Source organism: Geotrypetes seraphini, chromosome 5, assembly GCF_902459505.1.
Source record: "Geotrypetes seraphini chromosome 5, aGeoSer1.1, whole genome shotgun sequence".
NCBI classification, from domain to species: Eukaryota; Metazoa; Chordata; class Amphibia; order Gymnophiona; family Dermophiidae; genus Geotrypetes; species Geotrypetes seraphini.
Genome location: NC_047088.1, coordinates 20,831,163 through 20,851,797, shown reverse-complemented (window position 1 = coordinate 20,851,797; position 20,635 = coordinate 20,831,163). Strand labels below are relative to the sequence as shown.

Genomic DNA, 20,635 nt, shown 5'->3' with positions numbered 1-20,635 from the left:
AATATCGGCACTGATTCTATTAAACGTAGGCGCCCAGGCGCTCAGTTATGCCAGGGCTTTCTTTGCCTAAAGTTAGGTTCGATATCGAAGTCTAACGGGACCTAATTCACAAAGAGGCACCTAACTCAAAAATAAGCCCATAATCTGCCCCTAACAATGTCACTTTTAGTGTAGGTGCTTTGGGCTAGGCGTCTAAGTTTTATAGACTCACGTTTTTTGTGTCCCAATTATGGCTGATTGTGAGATGTTGGGTGTTAATATCAGCACTCATTAAGTCTGTTCAATTAAAGTATGGTAGGTGCCGATATTGGCAGCTAACTTTAGGTGGACTTTATAGAATCGGGGCCTTCCTGTCATCCAAAAACCCTGTACTGCTGAATGCATTTATGCAATTATGAACTTTGTAGCTGATGCTAACAGGCTTAAATGCTTTTTAAAATTGTCTGAGTTTTTTTTTTTTTTTTTTAAATAAAAAGAGAGGCAGTTTAGTGCAATAAATAGAATACATATACCATAAATACTCAAATATAAACTCATCCAAATATAAACCGAGGTAACTCTATTCCCCGGAAAAAAGGTTGACTCGAATATAAGCCAAACTTACTTAGTACTAGTGATCATTTCTATAGTGCTACTAGACATATGCAGTCCTGTACATCAAAACATAGAAGAGAGAGTCCCTGCTAAAAAGAGCTTACAATCTAGTCAAGACGGACAAACTGGACAAGAAGGTGCATCAATCCACTGTGCTCAGTGGGGGAATTACAGAGGAAATAAGACAGATATTGGTGATAGAAGGTGGGTTGGAGTTTGGAACTGAGAACGGGCTACTGGGCTTGATGGACCATTGGTCTGACCCAGTAAGGCTTTTCTCTGAGTCTAGATTTGAATATTCCAGAGACGGAGCTTGAAGTACTGAGGCATGCAGTTTGTTCCAGGCATACGGTGCAGCAAAGTAGAAGGGACAGAGTCTGGATTTGACCATAGAGGAGAAGGGTACAGATAAGAGACTTATCTGATGAGTGGGTGGGGAGGGGGGACGGTAGTGAGGGAAGAGAAGAGAGATGCTGCTGAGGAGCTGCTGAGCAAATACGCCTGTAGGTCAGTAAGAGTAAGAGGAGTTTGAACTGTATACAGAAACAGGGAGCCTTATGGGCATAGTGCCACTGGTGGAACATGAGGCGTGCTGCAGAGTTCCGAATAGATTGAAAGGGAGAGAGATGGTAAAGCCAGTGAGAAATAGGTTACAGTAGTCTAGGCGAGTCTTGGCAGTGCTTCCAGAAAGGAAGGGTCTGATTTTAGCAATATTGTAGAGAGGTTTTGGCAGTCTGTTGGATAGGTAACTATCTTTGCATAGTAAACCGCTACAACCGCATTATCCAGTCTCTTGCACTGTATCTTACTCTTTAAGTCTCTCGCACCGTATCTTCACTGTATAAATATCTCTGCTGTATATGTACAGTCTCCTGCATTGTAAATCTGCTTTGTTTTCCGGTGTATTAACACCTATGCTGAATATGTACAGTCCCCTGCATTGTAAATTGCTCTCAACTGCATAGTACATTCGATTACATTGTATCTTCACTGTAAATGTACAGTCTCTTACATTGTAAACCGCTCTGAACTGTTTGTGGTATTGCGGTATACAAAAATAAGTCATTATTATTATTATTATGAAGAGAAGCACAGGGATGAGTCAAAGATTGCCCCCGTGTTATGAGCTGATGAGACAGGGAGGGTGAGGGTGTTTGTTCACAGAGATAAAACAGGGGAAGAGGAGAGACGGGTTTAGGTGGAAAGATAATGAGCTCAGTTTTGGCCATATTTAACTTTAGATGGCGGCGAGACATCCAGGTAGCAATGTCAGACCAGCAGGTTGAAACATGGGACTGAATGTCTGTCGAGATTTCAAGTGTAAAGAGATAGATCTGTGAGTTATCACCATAGAGGTGATACTGAAAGCCATGGGAAGTCATGCAAGATTACTGTGGGAGTGGCCTAGTGGTTAGACCCGCTTCCTCAGCACCCTGAGGTTGTGAGTTCAATCCCAGCCTCTCTGGGCAAATTGCTTAATTCCTCCATTGCCCCTGGTACCACAGATTGTGAGCCTGCAGGGATAGATAGAGAAATACTTAAGAGTACCTGATTGCTATTCAACGTATTGTAACTGCTTTGGGTGAATCACTTCATGAAAAGGTGATAAATAAACATAGCAACCACCGTGAGAACTCATGTTAGCCATTTTGAGTAGTGAAACTGCACAGGGCAGGAACAACGCTCTTGCCTTGGCTCACCACTCAACCAGCAGAGCTTAAAGTAGGCCCGGGGAGAGGGCTGTGGTGGGTCTGAGAGAGGGAAGACTCAAATATAAACCGAGATCCACATTTTTGGGCCCCAAAATTTAGGTTTATATTCAAGTATATATAGTAATCATTTTCTAGGAGAAATGTGCCAAAATAAAATTCAGAAAAAGGGAGATTATGATGCTCTGATCCTATCTATAGACTTGCTTTTGTCTTGAATTGTATAAGAAAATGTCAGTGACCTCTTAAGATTAGTCATTTGATGCTCAAACAGGTAATTAAGTTTTCAGAACATCCCCCAATGAATATGCATGAAATATATTTGCACTCTCAGACACAATAGGACATAATCCCACTGCTAACAGTACTTCTTTCAAAAATGCTTTTATAATTGCGTCTTTGGGTCCTCAGAGGGCCACCACACACTCAAATCATTTCATTGTGTGGGGCTTTATGCTCCCATTCGTCATTGGGCCCATACTTCTTATTTAAACTTTTTAAGGTAATGTTGAATATAAATACTAAAGTACTTAGCTTTAGGTTAAACGTTATTCGGGGGGGTAGAAATATCCGCCAACATGTTTCGCCCTTACAACTCAGGGCTTTATCAAGACTCCCTCACCCGTTCGTTGTGTTTAGTAATCATTTTACTGCCACCATCACGTCGCTAGCTAAACACAACGAACGGGTGAGGGAGTCTTGATAAAGCCCTGAGTTGTAAGGGCGAAACATGTTGGCGGATATTTCTACCCCCCCGAATAACGTTTAACCTAAAGCTAAGTACTTTAGTATTTATATTCAACATTACCTTAAAAAGTTTAAATAAGAAGTATGGGCCCAATGACGAATGGGAGCATAAAGCCCCACACAATGAAATGATTTGAGTGTGTGGTGGCCCTCTGAGGACCCAAAGACGCAATTATAAAAGCATTTTTGAAAGAAGTACTGTTAGCAGTGGGATTATGTCCTATTGTGTCTGAGAGTGTATACGACTATCCTTCTTTCACATTTATTACCAAAGTGCCTAGTGATTCATGAAATATATTTGCATGCACTGCCTTCAGTATACAAGACGCCAAAAGATGAAGTGCATTCCCACAGAGATCACACCAAAGTAAAGCAGGAATCCAAATAAAAGGAGAGAGCAAAAGAAAGGAATAATGAAATGTTTAAATATTGCGATTCATAAGTAAGATATTAAAATCTTATAACTTTATACTGAAGGCAGTGCATGCAAATATATTTTCATTGAGAAAAGTTATATAGGTTTAATATTTTATTTATAAAACATAATATTTAAAAATTAAATAAATTCCTCTTTTAAATGGATTCTTGCAGTAGGGATACCAGCATTAGATGATCTGAACAAGTTAGCCCAGGGGTCTCAAAGTACCTCCTTGAGGGCCGCAATCCAGTCGGGTTTTCAGGATTTTCCCAATGAATATGCATGAGATCTATGTGCATGCACTACTTTCAATGCATATTCATTGGGGAAATCCTGAAAACCCGACTGGATTGCGGCCCTCAAGGAGGGACTTTGAGACCCCTGAGTTAGCCCCATTCAGTCCAATGTATCCCTCTTATGACAAGATAGGGGGCACTCAAGGACTAGTTTCTACACCACTGTTTTCAGTGCTACCATGTAATAAAGCAGTAAGATATGGGCTGCCCTTTGTTCTTGACTATCCAAGCGTTACTGCAGTTCATAGCAAATTAAGGTTTTGCATTTTAAAACAAATGGGTATGTCGCAGCACTGCAACCTATGAAGTTTCTCTTTCTAGAAGAAGGAATTACGTATTTCTTGTGAAACTAGTACCAGAACAATGTCTTTTCAATTGCAGAAAAGTCTGAATTGTTGCTGGACACAAGTTCTCGATTGTGGTTTACTTACAGAAAAAAGTTCTCTCCCATTGGTGAGTGCCCTTTACTACCTTTGGAAAATGCTGCCCTCTAAATCAGTGGTTCCCAACCCTGTCCTGGAAGACCACCAACCAGTCATGTTTTCGGGATAGCCCTAATGAGTATGCAAGAGAAAGATTTGCATATAATGAAGGTGACGGGCATGCAAATCTGTTCCATGCATATTCATTAGGGCTATCCTGAAAACCTGACTGGCTGGTAGTCCTTCAGGACAGGGTTGGGAACCACTGCTCTAAATCATTATTCTGTGAATCATTTGTACCATGTAAATCAAAGCAGTTCCTCTCTCTACAGTAATGCATTCCAAATGATGTGGAGCCCATTGACTGCATTTATTGAGTCAGAAGAACTGTTGTGTACCTTTCCTTTTATTTGACTTCCTTACACATCCAGGCTGGGTGGGTGGGGGAGGGGAATGTATTATTGTTTGCTATACAATTATCTTTATTATTGAAATTAAATATGTACTTCTATTAATTATGGGGAGGGGGAGAAAATGATTGTTTTTTGAATTATTTGTGTATTTAAAGTGCGTTCTGTGTAGTGTTTGTTTAAATTCATTGTATGGCACTGTTAACATTTGAAAATTAATAAAGATTAATTTAAAAAACAAGCAGTTCCTCTAAAAGCATGTATTTGGATTTAATTATGTCATAAACAAGCTTGGGAAAAGTGGTCAGAATGTATAAATGATTTTTATAGAATTACATTGCATGCTCCAGTTTCTTTAACCATTGTCTTGACAGCAAAATCAAAACTACATATGATGTATATATTTTTGGTATTCTTTGCTACAAGTTGGGTCTTCTGTGGGTTAGTCATCAGAGGTTCATTGGGACCAACTGGGATCAGGTGACATTGATTCCTGAGAAGCAAGGCACTTTTCCATGACAGTGGTGATCCCTATGAACCACAAGGAGAAGAGATAAAGGCATATTCTTCCAGCCTTTAGCACCCTAAATGCTGCCTGGGCAGATGGCCTGTGGAAGGCATTTACATGGAGAGGAAAAAGGAGACTGTGAATGCTAGGAAGAGATCCTGATACCATAGGAAAGTGCATAGCATGTACAAGAGATGAGCACACAAATTCTATCAATGATTGTCTTGCTGACAGTGAGGTGGCTTTTGAATTTTGCCAGCCAGTGAGTGGTATTAGTTTAACAGTTGCCCACTGGCTTGGAAAGCATCAATAGTGGTTTTAATTTATAATAGTAGACACATCATCTTCCATAGTGGGAGAGAGGTTTGTTTCTTTTCTTAATCCAGGATGTGACCCCAGAAGTAAATTCCAAGATCTGCTGTGGGAGCAGGTGTCCCTATTGAAGGATAAGCAGGAGGGTGAGATGAGTCCTGAGCAGAGTCTTGGGTTCATTTTTGTACACAGTCCTTGAAAAGAAATGTAATTTTTTCATGGCAGTCATTCTTGTTGACAGGAGGAACAGGTCCTTCCTCAGACACTGGCTGGGGCTGCATGTTACGATGTGGTCAGATGATGCTGGCTCAGGCTTTGATCTGCAGACATTTAGGAAGAGGTGAGTAACATCATTTTGTAAGGAATGCTTAGATATTTGTTTGTTTTCTTAGATGCTTGGGTCCATCTGTAGTGTGTATACTGTACCTGTGATAGTTTCATGAACCAGTATATACAAATTTATCATGCATAGACATTGTGTCTGACTAGAAGCCTGGTTTGCAGCAGCCATATGGTAATTGCCTAAGGAATGGGACTGATATTTAAAGATCCTACTTAGAAGCAGAGAAGGGGAAGACCTTGAATGTTGAGGGAGCTGAAAAACTCCACATGGAGTCATTTGTGGTCACCCACCACATTACCCCATACCGTTCATATGGTAATGACTAGTAAGGGCCAGTCAAAATGGTGTTAGGCCAAAGGGTGGACAGTACAACACATGTGTGCTGCATGGGAGTCTTTCTGCTAATTTCCTTCCAGCAGTTTCCTTTTTGGCCTCCTTTCTTTCCTAGCTGAGAGGTTGTCCTTAAACTTCTCTCCATTTCTGAGTTCTGTTCTGCTTTGAAAGCAGGGTTTTAAAAGTGTACCCCTGCTCAGTTGGCACTTAATATGCTACAAGTGCTGCAGTCCAGGGTCCATCTGGAGCTGGAACTTTCTGCTGTTCGGATGAATTTTCCCTGATTAAGGAAAGGACTTTGTGGAACCAAAAGCTGCCGTATATCGGAGAACTGACAATAAATCATTTAAATGGGCTATATATAATCTCTTTGCTAGCTCACTTGCACAGCAATCAGAATTGTAGAATAAATCTATTTTTTCTTCTACAAGATTGGCGTTGGGAGAAACAGAAAGAGCAAGCGGAGGAATATCAGAGGATTTTACAGTGTTTCTTGGACAGAAAAGATTGTTGCTATTCCATTCACCAAATGGGTAAGACCACGCAAGTGAATGTGTATTTTGAAACTAGCACTTTGATTTATTGTGGGCTTGATCGCAGACTAAGAGGACAGTGCGCTAAGCATTGCTCAAACTCACAAAGATGAATACACGAAAAAAAGCATTGCCTGTGTGTGTGTGTACACACATGTGCCATTTTCCAGTAGTGTAGGCAGACAGCTGATTTAGAGTGGGCCCCAAAACTTCAACCCTGCCCTGATGCACCCAAGTCTCGCCAGCCGAAGACTAATTCACAGCCACAGCACTTGTATTCTGGGCAGCTGGCGGCAGTGACCCTGAGCTACCAGCACTGCTGTCTCCACTCGCATGCATGCAGATGGGTAGGGGAGAAGCAGTAGCGATGGTGGCATCTTGGACATACTGCTTGCAGGTTGCAAGTGTTCAACCAGGAGGAAGTGTTCAGCTGGTGGGGTTGGGGATTCCCTCCAGCCACACTAAGGGAATGCAAAGTTTGGGTGGTCCCAGGTCCACCCGTGGTTATGGCACAGATTTCTGCTTTGCACCTCATCTTTCCTACACAATGGTGCTTTTCCATATGTACATTAGCGTTTGTATATTTAAATACCAAACTCCATGCAAGTGAGCTACTGTGAAGGAAATTGTGCAAAGCAGCTCAGCTGTGAATGCAGCATTAAAATACATGGTAGCAGGTTTGCAAATATGCTTATACAAATCTTTCCACTATATCTTGGGGAGCTATAGGTAAGATTTTTGCTTCCTCAAAATGTGTTGTATGTTTTATTATATTTGATATATTGTTTTACTTAAAAGTGGTTTACAGTCAATATGTTATACATATTTTATTATAAAACAAAGTAAAATAATTACACAATAATAAATCAAAATAAGATAAAATAAATAGGAACTCCATTCTTAACAGGATAGACTAATGCAGTCACTCAGGATAATACATACTCCTCATTTATCCATATATATTACATCATATGCAATACCCTGCAGGTGCCTGGATACACAAAAGAGTTTTCAGAAGCACTTTAACTTTTCTTACGTAGGTTATTCCAGAGGAATAGTTCTAACCAAAAGAAAGCCCTCCTTGTCCATCTACCTGATTCTATATGGTAGGACAATTCTGTAGCCCTCTGACGACCTCAGCATTCTGGAAGGCATGTATTAATGAATGCTGCCTACAATATGTGTTATTTATTAATTTCAAGATTTTAAAGGTAATCCTAAAGGATCCCAGTAGCCAATGATAGTGCTTTTATAACAGAGTAATGTGATCGTATTTGCTGGCATTGTCCAGCAGCTTAATTGCTATGTTTTGTAAGGTCTGTAGTCACTTCAGATTCAATTTTGTAATATCTGCATAGTTTATTTTGCCATAATCTAGCTTAGAAATCAATGAAAAAAATGTTTCACTGATCACAGCAGCCTAAGAGGGTAAAAACTTCTCTTCATTAAAGATACAATTTGATTGTCAAATGTTAACCGAGAGTCTACAGCCATTTCTAAATATTTAAAATAATCCACTGAGTCATTATCTTCCCTAAAAGAGTTGGTGATAAACTGTAAAATTTAATCTACCTTTATTCACTTTATGTATTTGCATGACATTTAAATCACCTCTAAGGTGCGCTAGCATTTTATGCCGTGCGCGCTAACCCCGCACTATGCGCCAAAAACTACGCTAGCTCAATGCTGGCATTAGCGTCTAGTGTGCGCTAAGCGCATGCTAAAACCGCTAGCACAGCTTAGTAAAAGGAGCCCTAAGTGTGCAAATTTGGGCAACATTACATGCCATTTGGTCCTGTGGCTTCTTGGAAGATCTGCCAATGCATAGAAACCCCCATGGCAGAAGCGCAGCAGAGGTTTAAAAGGCAGTGACTCACCCAGAGCCCAGCTCCAACCCTTTTAAATGCCTGATATGCTGGCATATTGCTGAGACGTAATTCACTGATCAGTCCCAAAGTGGCCTGTTTGAACAAAGCTTCAGTAATGTGATCCTGGTTGGTAAGCTTTCAGCTACTGCAGTGCACTTCCTGCTTAGGTTTTGTGCTGTGGGATGCTATTCAAATTAGAAAATGACACGGTGGTTGTTACCCGCGGCTAGCCGCGGGTAACCTGCCAAAACGGTGACCAAAAAAAAAGGTCACCGCCGAGATCGGGGACAAGGCCATTCACCGCCCCGTGGAGCGGTGAATGGTTACTACGCACGGTGAACGAGCATGAACACGCGGTGAAGAGAGTTCGATCCAGCAGCCACCTCTCTCCCACCGGCTGGCCGGCCATGCATCTCCCTCCCTCCCTTACCTTCTCTTTTCTTCTTGAAACTGGCAATTTCTATAAGGCTATGTGCTGTATTACAGCCGGAGCTTTGAAGTTGCGTCGCGTTGCCTGCTGGGAAAGTCTCCTCCGACGCAACTTCCTGTTTCTGGTTGCATCGGAGGAGTCTTTTCTAGCAGGCAACCCGACGCGACTTCAAGGCTCCAGCTGTAATACAGCACATAGCCTTGTAGAAATCGCCAGTTTCAACAAGAGAAGAGGCTTCATCTAAGGCAAGGCAGATATCAATATCAATATCAGCCGAAAGCCTGAAGTCATAATGCCGTTGTACAGGGCCATGGTGAGACCTCATCTGGAGTACTGTGTGCAATTCTGGAGGCCACATTACAGTAAAGATGTGCTCAGAATTGAATCGGTTCAGCGGACGGCCACCAGAATGATCTCGGGGCTCAAGGGTCTCTCGTACGAAGAGAGACTGAACAAATTGCATCTCTACACTCTCGAGGAACGTAGGGAGAGGGGAGACATGATCGAAAAATTTAAGTACCTCACGGGACGTGTATAAGTGGAAGATGATATTTTCTTTCTCAAGGGACCCTCGGCCACAAGAGGGCACCCGCTCAAACTCAGGGGCGGAAAATTTCATGGTGACACCAGAAAGTATTTCTTCACAGAGAGAGTGGTTGATCATTGGAACAAGCTTCCAGTGCAGGTGATCGAGGCAGACAGCGTGCCAGACTTTAAGAATAAATGGGATACCCATGTGGGATCCCTACGAGTGTCATGATAAGGAAATTGGGTCATTAGGGCATAGACAGGGGGTGGGTAAGCAGAGTGGGCAGACTTGATGGGCTGTAGCCCTTTTCTGCCGTCATCTTCTATGTTTCTATGTTAAGGTAATGGAGGGAGGGAGGGAAATCCATGGCTGGCCGGCAGGAGGGAGCTGCTGGACTGCGTGAAGGGTGCTGGGGGTGGGAGGATGGAGAGGAGAAGATGCTGAAGACGGGGACGGGGCGGTGAAAGGGACAGCAGGGACGGTGACGGGGCGGTGAAGGGGACGGCGGGGACGGGGCGGTGAAGAGGATGGTGGTCCGGGGCAGTGACGGGGACAGAATTTTTCCCCGTGTCATTCTCTAATTCAAATCATGACAAAAGTTGTCCCCATTTCCTTAGTAGTGTAATATCTCATTTCCTGTATACGCAGGACACCCTTGTTTGTGGGATCCTGGTCCTTTACTTCTGGAATTTGGGCCCGCTGCACTTGCTACGTGCTTTTTCAGGGGATTTGAGGATTGTGCTTTCAGGCTAATAAGGCCATATGAAGGCTAAATTCTTATGCAAGTCTCCCTTCCTTTGTTAGGAGAGGAAGTTTGAAGTCCTATGGTGTGCGAGGGCCAGAAGTCTTTGAATAGAAAGACTGAATAATAAGCATGTGATAGGTAACATGAGTGGAAGGGAAACAGGGAACTGATCCTTGAAATGCGAGACACGACATGCCTGGAGAAGTGCTAAACAGACCAGGCCGATGGCAAGTAGCATCAGTATCTGGAAATGACAGCCTGAAAGATTTTTATGTTCTCTTTCTTTTTAACATAATAGCACAGATGGGCATAGGAGAAGGGAAGAAAATAGGAGAGTGGTTTGGACCAAATACGGTTGCCCAAGTTCTAAAGTAAGTAACGTGTCTCTGGTATTTCCTATTAATGTCCTAGAATTGTATTCCAGACTAGTTCACAGTTGTAGTTCTGTTCCTGGTTCTAGGCTGCAGCATCACAGGTGTGTGGGGGGGGGGGGGGGGGGGAGGGTAGGAAAGCCTGTGCTAAATTAGCATCCAGGATGCCCATGCCCCCTTAATCAATGTAATTAGTTGTGTTAAGTATTTAGTAGAATGCTGGGAATCTAATATAATAAAACGCTAAGCCGCGCATGCGCACTCCCACCTGCGTGCATCCGTTTTGCGTGAGATGTAGAGCACCTCAGGTAGGAGTGCGCATGCGCGTGAATCTCTCTGGACGGTCGTCGTCGGTGTCTTCACTCCTCTCCCCGACACACCCGAACCCTCGTTCAGCCTCCCATCCGACCCTCCCTTCGGCTCCCTTAGTCCCTTGCCGCCGCTCCTCTTCTCTTCCCACCCTGCGGTCCCAACAAACGTCCTTACTCCAGCAGGGGCCGCAGCACTCTAAACACGCTGCTTCGCGGCCTGCTACTGCCCTGATTTGTCCTGCCCAACGCGGCAGTTTGTTGCTGTCCCTGCCCCATTCCTATAAGCTCTGCCTTAACCGCACAAGTCTCGAACACTTATGATTTTAAAGTGTTTGAGGCTTGTGCAGATGAGGAGGAATGGGGCAGGGACAGGAACAGAACTTGTGGGATGAAAAATGAGTTTCTGTGGGAATGGGGAAAAATTTGTCCCCATGTCATTCTCTACTCTTATGGTTACTAGAGTCTAGCTGTAGTTTTTTTCTGGGCTTATGATATATGATTACTTTATGTAGGGTTTTTTAAAATTGTTCTACTCTTTTAATTATTTAGGCAGCTGACCTGTACAATTCTTACTCCAAAATAACTGTTTATCACTAGCTCTTAACTCTGTTTATTCCACTCAAGTTGTACCATCTTTTAATCATTGTAAACTGCATAGAACTTCACGGTCCTGCGGTATATAAACTGTTATTATTATTATTAATACTGTCCACTGCTGTGTTCTTCCAGAAAGCCAAGTGCTGTAGCAAGTTTAAACTATAACTGCATGCTGCTACATGATGTCTTTTCCTTAGATAGCGTATTGCAGTTACTTTATGAAGTGCTATGATTTCATGCCCAGATCTGATATATTGAATGCATGTTTTACAAACCTAGTTCATTACCTTCTTGCCATGTAAATGTTAAAGCAGCAGCGCTGAAAAAGGAAATTTGATCAAACAAAATTATTCATCTATCCTCCTTTCATTTCCAATTAATTTCTTAAGGAAATATTCATGTTTTATAGAATTTGAAAGGCTCCTATATTTGAGAGTTGGTCAGCCAATGCCACACGGTCTGGTAACGTTTAATCTTAATCCCAGCTTTCAAATATTTCACAGAAAACTGGCGCTGTTTGATGAATGGAATTCTTTGGCGGTGTATGTATCGATGGACAATACCGTGGTGATTGAAGATATCAGTAAGACTATGCGTTCTGTTTTACTTTGAATGGGATTCTGATTTTGCTATTTTCTGCTGTAAACTATAGTTCTGTTTTACAAAGAAGTAGAACAGCACCCCTACTACCCTTATTGAAACGAGAGATAGAGCTCAATCAAAATACAGTCAAACCTCGGTTTACGAGTGCCGCGGTTTGCGAGTGTTTTGCAAGACGAGCAAAACATTCTCAAAACCTGTGCCTCGTAAACTGAGCTTGACTTGATTTACGAGGCCCCCCCATCGCGTCGCCCCTTCCCCTGCTGCGATCTGGCATCCCCCACTCACCCCCCCTCCCAAACACATTCTCTTACCCCTATCTGGCACCGGAGAGAGCGAGAACTAGAAGGCCTTGAGCATGCGCAGATGCTCAAGGCCCAGCACAAGGAAGAGGTGTGCGTTGGTGCTGGTGCCAGATATGGGTTAGAGAATGTGTTTGAGTGGGTGAATGGGGGATGCCAGATCGCAGTTGGGGGGTTGATGCGAGTGGGGGGGATTCCGGATCACGGGTGTGTGTGTGTGGAGCAGCGCCAGTGGCCACGGGAAGGGGGGGAGGAGGTGGAACGAATCAAGCGATTTTCCCTTACATCCTACGGGGAAACTCGCTTTGATATACGAGTAAATTGGTTTACGAACATGCTTCTGGAACAAATTATACTCGTAAACCAAGGTTCTACTGTACTTTCAAACATTTCAAAAAAATTTGGCATTTTAGAAACGGTACTGGTTTTTCCAAATCATTTTCAGCTGCTTGGAATGAATGGCTGAAAAAGAGGGTATTTTAAATCCTGGATCAGCTCCTAATTTAAGGTACTTTGTTTTTTGTTTTTTTATAAATCCTTATTGATTTTCAAGTAGCAACAGTGCATTACATATGAAGCTGAACATATAACAAATCAAGAAAAGCACTTTGAACTTACATACAATTGAAAGTAATATTTACCCCTGTATTTAATCAATAATAAAAATGCAATTCTTCTTCCAATAACCCATTCTTATTTAAAATAATACCCCATTCCCACCCCTCTCCCTCCCACCTTGATGTGTAAGCTAAGCATGGACCTTTTTTCCTAATTGAACCAGGACTCTGTCCTGTGGATTTTAGTCCTAGAGGGCCATATTGTTCTATGGCAGGATAGTTTAACTTCCTCCTCCACCCTTCCATTTTTTTTTGTATTGTCTGTGGTCTTTGCTTTGTTTTTCTACTCCCAGAGCAAATAATGTTTAAAAATTGAAAAAAAAGAGAAAAGGTTATCAAGTCATCCAGCAGTAGCAATAGGCTGAGAGTAGGGGAATGCTGATAGGGGAATCCCTCTCAGCAGATGAGTGAGCGGATTCAAACATTGACAGGAGAAGAGGAAGCGTGTGTGGAGCCTGAACATAGCAAGCCTCTTCTGTTTTTGAAATCTCCTATCCTGCAAAGGATTGTGAGGGCGGCCGATGCAAGAAGCATGTTGAACTTCTCCAGTTCGTGAAATTGGGTTGGAGCTGATATGGTGGGGAAACCATTGGCTTCTGAGGTTCTCCCACTGGTGCGAATGTCAGCCACTTGTTTCCTGTGTGGCATGTCACGGAGGCAAGGCATGTCTCTGGACAGACTTCTGAGACAACAGACTTCTGCGGAGCATCCTGTCATCCTGAGTCTGCGTTTGTGCATCAGCTGCTAGTGTAACTGCTTTGCTTTAGGTGAATCTCCTCACATAAAGGCATTTTATAAATCCCAATTAAATAGATTGCTTGAATAGAATGTTGGCAGCCCTAGAGATGCCCCAGTGGCTTTTACTGGAATTAGGCAGTAGGTCCTCAGATATCCTCTGACATGGAGGTTCGGGGTGGATGTCGTGGCCCTTAAGGGTGATGTCTGCTGTCACATGCCTCTGTGTCAGATGGGGGCGGGGCCTGAGAATTTGGAGAGGATATTGGGGAGGGGTGGGGCCTTTACCACTCCTTTAGCGTACCACTTATTCATGGTGTGGTGATGTGGCACTGAGTTATTTTGTAGAAAATTTGCCTCCTCTCACAGAGCAGCAAGTTCCTTAGGACCAGAACACAGACATAAGGTGGCCTTTTTCCATGGGGAAGACTTACATGAGAACTTAAGAATTACTATACTGGGACAGACTGAAGGTCCATCAAGCCAGCATCCTTCCAACAGTGGCCAGCCCAGGTCCTGAGTACCTACCTAGATCTCAAGTAATCTCAAGTAGTAAAACAGATTTTATACTTCTTAATCCTAGGATAAAGCAGTGGATTTCCCCAAGCCTCTTTTAGGAAATTATCCAAACCCTTTTTTTAAACCCTGGTAAGCTAACTGATTTCACCACATTCTCTGGCAATGAATTCCAGAGTTTTATTACACATGTGAAGACGGCTTTCTCTTTCTTGGGTTGATGAATCTTCCTTGATCCACCCTTTCACTGAGATGAGTTGGCCTCTTTTATATCCCAAAGTTTTCTCTTCCCTTCAGATAGCGATACCTCCTTTCAAGGAGGTTCTGGACAAAGTCCCTATATGACCTAATTTCTCTTGCACTGCTCACCAATAGGAGAGAGGAATAGTTTGGTTTTAAATCAGTGTTTTGGGGTATTCCTTTTCTGCTGATTGAGTATTTATATCGGTATTGGTCAAAAAAGGTTCATTGATCCTCATAGCAAAATCTTTTTTGGCTCTTCTTCCACTAACAGAGGGAAAATTGTCTAAGACTAGGACTTATATTTCTGACCTGGATTGGCCATTATTGGAAACATGATACTGGGCTGATGGGCCTGAAGTTAAATTACCCTGCCCCAGGGTTCCAAGAGGTTTTTTTTTTAAATATTGTGACAAGGAATTAGAGAACATTTCAAAATATGTGCAAATGTGTTACTATAGACAAATATGATATTTGTTCTTTTCTCAGAAAAAATGTGCAAGTATCCTCCTTACGCAGGTGGAGCTGCCCATGGTAGCGCGTTTAACAAAAACAGGACAGCATCTGCATATTGCACAGGCTGGAAGCCTCTGCTGCTGATCGTACCTCTCCGACTTGGGATAAACCACATCAACCCTATCTACATTGCTGCATTCAAGGTATGAATTTAATCCCTTTGCATATCTGTGAATCTGAAAAGTACTGTATGGAACAAAAAACAGGACTCTTTCTCTTTGCCTGTATAGGAATGTTTTAAGATGCCACAGTCCTTAGGAGCATTAGGAGGAAAACCAAATAATGCTTATTATTTCATAGGATTTTCAGGTAAGAAACAACAAATAAGTTGATGAAAACAACTTCTATATATCAAAACTATTGCTTTGTCTTAATGATGGCCTTGGCCTGCAGGATCATGCCTCAAAATTGCCAGAACCTCTGTTCTGTGTTTTTCGAACCTGTTGTCAGCAAAGAGATGTCTTGTATTTCTTTTAACTGCTGGACTATTCGGAGAAGAGGGTGTACTCTGTCTAGCCCATTGCATTGATCTTAAGTGACCTGAGACCCAAGGCCATATGGCTGGAATACTCAAAAGTAATGCAATGGTTAAGCTAAACATGATCTTGAGGGCTCCTCTTCAGTCAGTCACATGACATCCTTCATACATCCTCTAGGGTCACATCACCCCATCCTGTTAAAGATCTTTAGGTTAGTCTTGTGTGCGTGTGTTGAGCCTTCTTGCTTATATTCAGTGAGAAACACTCCTGAGCCCAAGTGCTCTTTCATCCAAGAGAATATCAGAGATCACTTTTAGGATGGTACCCCTGACAAACACATTTTCATTAGGTCCCGGGTTGTACTTAAGTCATTTGATCACTGGCTGGGAAATGCTGTCGTCGCAAATTTTTGTCTGGTGTATGTATATACCTCTTTACATTTATCTGTATAGGAGAAGAATTGATTTACTTGGACCCTCACACTACACAGGCTTTTGTAGATTCAGAGGAAACTGGCTTCATTCATGACCTGAGCTACCACTGCCAGCGAGCCCCTCACCGAATGAAGATCATGAACCTGGATCCTTCGGTGGCTTTAGTAAGTGCTGTGGAATGGACTGGTGCTTACTCCTGTTGGGATGAGGAAGGGTGGAATTACATTTGTTCTTTTTTTTTTTTTTATATATATATATATCTATCTTTATTCATTTTAAATTTTACATCAAGTGTATAGAAAAATCAACAATCAATATACAACATCACTTGAAATTCTACAAATTCTCAAAAAGAAGATTTAACCCCAACCCACCCTCCAAAATTGTATTCAAGCAAATACATCCTACATAATATAATAACATATAGCATTTGTTCTATAATTTGTTATTAGATTTCAAAACCCAACCCCCCCTCCAACAATATATATAATAAGTAGGGAAAAATGCAAATTAATCATTATAATAACTTATTAATGGCCCCCACACATCCTTAAATTTATTAAAATATCCTTTTTGAACTACTAATGTACATTTGTTCTTAAAAGCGAGCAAAACTTTGGGATCTTCATGATAGAGGGGCCCCAGAGGATTGAATATATTAATTCCCGGTTTAGTTGTCATTAGAAAATGAAACATTGGCAGTAGCCATTCAGAGCCCAGCACTGATGAATAATAAATATTTATTGCATTGATTTAGAACAGCAGGGGTGTCTGCTCTTATCCTGTGGGTTCTTTTGTAGTTTCGGACAACAAATGTACATAAAACTACAGACTCACACACAATCACCCAGAAAGTAAATACAAAAAAATTCCTTTTAATATGATGCCAACAGCTACATTGCTCCTAATTACAGGTAAAAGATCCTCATAGCAGGCTCTAACTCTTGGGGTGGGGGTATGAAGGGTCTGCACTGCAGAGACTTGAGGCTAAACCCCCCATAGTGCACAGAGATGGAACAAAAGAAAAACCCATAAAGAAAAGAAGAAAAAAAAATACCCCACCTAGAAAAATACCAGTGCATGGCTACAATTATATTCTTACTCTGCCTGGGTCAAATAGTGAAGGACCTATCCAGGACAGGGGTGTAGCCACGAGTGGGTTTGGGCAGGCCTGGCCTCGCCCAATTTAGGTGGCAAAACTTCCAGGTAGCAGTGTTGGACAGACAGGCTGAAATTTGGGCCTGGTTTCCGGTAGAAATTCCAGGTGTAGAGATATAAATCTGTGAGCCATCTGCAGAGAGGTGATACTGAAAACCATGGGATGTGATCAGAGCACCAAGAGAATGTGTAGATGGAAAAAAGAAGAGGTGCCAAGACAGAGCCCTGGGGGGGGATAGTGGAGGAAGATCCACCAGAGCATCCTCTAAAAGTGCAATGGGAAAGATAAGAAGAAAACCAAGAACTAAGAGAGTCCTGAAACCCAAGTGAGGACGGCGTATCGACGAGTAGGCAGTGATCAACAGTATCAAAAGCAGCAGAGAGCTCAAGAAGGATGAGGATAGAATAGAGGCCAGGAGCAGGTTATTGGAGACTTTAGCAAGGGCGGTTTCCAGCGAGAGAAGAGGGTGGAAACCTGATTGAAGCAGGTCAAGAATAGCTTGCGCTGAAAGAAAGTCAAGACAATGGCAGTCAAGTAGCTTAGATAAGAAACGGAGGAAGGAGATGGGGAGCGATAGTTGGAAGGGCAGGTAGGATCCAGTGAAAGTTTTTTAAGCGAGTGGTGTCATTGTGGCATGTCTGAAGGCATCAGGAATAGTTGCAGTGGAAAGTGAAAGATTGAGGATATGACAGATAGGTGGGATGACAGTAGGAGAGATAGCGCTAAGTAGAAGGGTGTTGGGTCTGAGGAACAAGTAGTGAGCTTGGAGGTGGAAAGGAAAATTTGCTGGACTGAGGAGGAGGGGAAAGAATGATAAGGATCCTATATTGGCATATGATAGGGTAGGGAAGGGTCTAATGCTAATATTGGGGCTAGGAGGGAGGAGGCTGATCTACAGATGCTGAGGATAGGAGAAAGGGTTGATTCTGGCAAATGTGGAGGATGAGAGAATGGGGCTGATTTTAGGGCTTGGATTGATGCCGGGACTAGGGAAGCAGGGCTGAGGATGGGAGAAAGGGGGGCTAGGTGGTGGTAGATGCTGGGGCTAGGGAATGATTTCGAAGAAGAATATAATGTGGAGGCTGGGAGAAGGTTGCTGGGGGCTAATGCTGACAGATGCTAAGGATGGAAGAAGGGGGCTGACAGATGCTGAGGATGGGAGAATAATAATAATTTTTTTATTCTTGTATACCGCCAAACCTTCAGTTCAAGGTGGTTTACAATAAGAGAAAAGCTGGACATACAGCAAATTACAATACAAATATCAATTGTTTCTTGGAAAAATACAAATTACAATTAGATCAAAGTATTTCTCAAAGGCGATTCAAAGTGAGAAAAGACTGAACATACAATAAATAGGAATCATAAGTGTCAGATATTTCTTAAAAATAGAAAAATGCAAGGAGGCTGATAACGTAAGGGGAGATGGCGTAAGGGGACTATTTCTAGGAGTTGGAAATTGAGGAGAAGAACTGAGACAATGGTGGGAAGGAGAGATGAGTGGGAAAGGGCAGAATTGAAGAAAGGGGAGATGAGAAAAAAGGTGGTGTGGGAAGAATTGAGAAAGGAGATACGGAGGACGAGGAGGGAAATAAGTAGGCCATATATCTGATTCTCATGTCCTTGAGTAGGATCCAAATTAATGAAGTTCAAACCAGTCGACATTTGCTGTGCTGTGCCCATGCGTTTCATCCTGCTCTCCACATCCCTGGAAGGTGAGAACAAAGTGAGATAAGGAGTGAAGAGTTGGGTGCAGAGAGAGAGATTGTGGGGTGAATTGGTAGGATGCAGAGAATAGTTCAAGGTAGGAAGAGTGTGGCGCAGCGGTTAAAGCTACAGCCTCAACACCCTGGGGTTGTGGGTTCAAACCCACGCTGCTCCTTGTGACCCTGGGCAAGTCACTTAATCCCCCCATTGCCCCAGGTTCATTAGAAAGATTGTGAGCCCACCAGGACAGACAGGGAAAAATGCTTGAGTACCTAGATGATCTCATGTAAACCGTTCTGAGCTCTCCTGGGAGAATGGTATAGAAAAATTGAATGAATGAATAGGAACAAGAAGTTTGGGTTGATGGCGTGGGAGATAGAAAGCTGGAGCAGAGTTTTTAAGGAGTGAGAGTAAAGAGGGGAGTATGAAAGGAAGAAGTGGATATAGAAAGCGCAGGGGGGAAGGGCAAACAGAAGGGAATGTGGGATATGCCTTTCACCTCAGATTGGGCTCCTACCCCTTCACTGTGCCTGTCCTTGAACTCCTCCCATGGAAAGAGGTGTAGAGCAGGGCAGGATGAAAAGATTAGAGGCAGAGAATGGAGAGCGTGGGGAGCAAAACAATGGGGGAAACTGTTGTTCAAAGACTTCAGGGGGAAAAGAGAATCGGAACAGGAAATTTTTTGCTTTTAGGGGAAGGAGACAGAAGGTAGAGTGGTGGGGTTGCCATGTCCCTTTTGTACTGTTGGGGTGGATGGTAGTACTGAGGGTTGCCATGTCTCTTTTATACTTTTTGGGGAGGTGGTTATATGAAATGTGGTATGATGGGGTTGACAGAGCCCCTTTTTGTACGGGGTGGTGTGCTGGCTTGTACTTACTTCCCAGGGATCTGTAGTGATCCATATGTTCTGTTTTCCCATCCAGTGTTTCATGATACACTGCTGTGTCTTCAGATCCATGGATTTTTATCAATTTATTTATAGGGGCACTATGAGAGAGATGTCTTGCAGCGCGGGCTCATTTCAGTAACAAACGAAACTAAAAAAACAACAACAACCCTTTACTGTTATTTTACCTTTTTTTTGGTGGTGGGGGTGGAGGGGAATAGTCCACCCCTTGCCCATCCCACCAAATGAAATGGTCAAACTATGCCTATGATGGCACCTAAATCATGCTTTAGGTTGGACGGCTTCATCTCGCAGCAGCATCTGTTTGGGGTTTTTGTTTTTTTTTTTCTTTAGTACAACAAAAATCAAATAATGGAAATGCTTCACTTTTTCAGGGATTCTTCTGCAAAGAAGAAGCAGACTTTGATAATTGGTGTAGTCTTGTACAACAGGTAATCAACTTGATCTGTTTTCCTACTTTTTTCGTCAGATAGTGATCTGTTCCAGAGCTGTAAAACTTGTAAAAATATATTTTCTTTATGTTTATTTGCTTTGATATACTCTGGTTTCAAATAAGCAAATCAGATTAGCAGTAGATAATGTCAATTTTACTTTCCAGTGCTAACTGAATAGGGTGGTCTGAAAAGATTAACACATTTCGCTTGTCCACAAGGCTAATTTTATTCCTTTATATAAAAATGAAAAACATACAAAATTTTGCTTAAACAAAGTTCAGGGGTCATCTCATCTCGCTGTTTTTTAAAAATTAGTGCTAAGCTTAACAGTATATTGTAACTCTTGTGCACTTGACAAATAATCAACGGTCTTTGACCTAAGAATCACATTTGATGCAGAAGGAAACTTCTTTCGGTTATTACTACCCGAAGAACAAATTGCTTTTGTTCTTCTCTTTTTTTTTAAATTCTTTATTGATTTTCCATACTTCAATAGTGCAATACATGAATATA

The 20,635-nt window shown here is 42.3% G+C and overlaps 1 protein-coding gene across 3 annotated transcripts in view; it reads left to right on the top strand.

Moving 5' to 3' along the window:
• ATG4A (autophagy related 4A cysteine peptidase) overlaps positions 1 to 20,635 on the top strand; it is a 34,534-nt gene that overhangs the window by 6,254 nt on the left and 7,645 nt on the right. For 2 of the 3 annotated variants that reach the window (XM_033944504.1, XM_033944506.1), the window contains exons 3-11: positions 4,146 to 4,217; positions 5,658 to 5,756; positions 6,524 to 6,625; positions 10,496 to 10,568; positions 11,980 to 12,059; positions 14,976 to 15,145; positions 15,233 to 15,311; positions 15,934 to 16,079; positions 20,063 to 20,119. In XM_033944504.1, coding sequence (XP_033800395.1) covers positions 4,146 to 4,217; positions 5,658 to 5,756; positions 6,524 to 6,625; positions 10,496 to 10,568; positions 11,980 to 12,059; positions 14,976 to 15,145; positions 15,233 to 15,311; positions 15,934 to 16,079; positions 20,063 to 20,119 — 878 coding nt within the window. The remainder of the gene's footprint in view (positions 1 to 4,145; positions 4,218 to 5,657; positions 5,757 to 6,523; positions 6,626 to 10,495; positions 10,569 to 11,979; positions 12,060 to 14,975; positions 15,146 to 15,232; positions 15,312 to 15,933; positions 16,080 to 20,062; positions 20,120 to 20,635) is intronic. The other variant, XM_033944505.1, reaches the window with a different exon arrangement.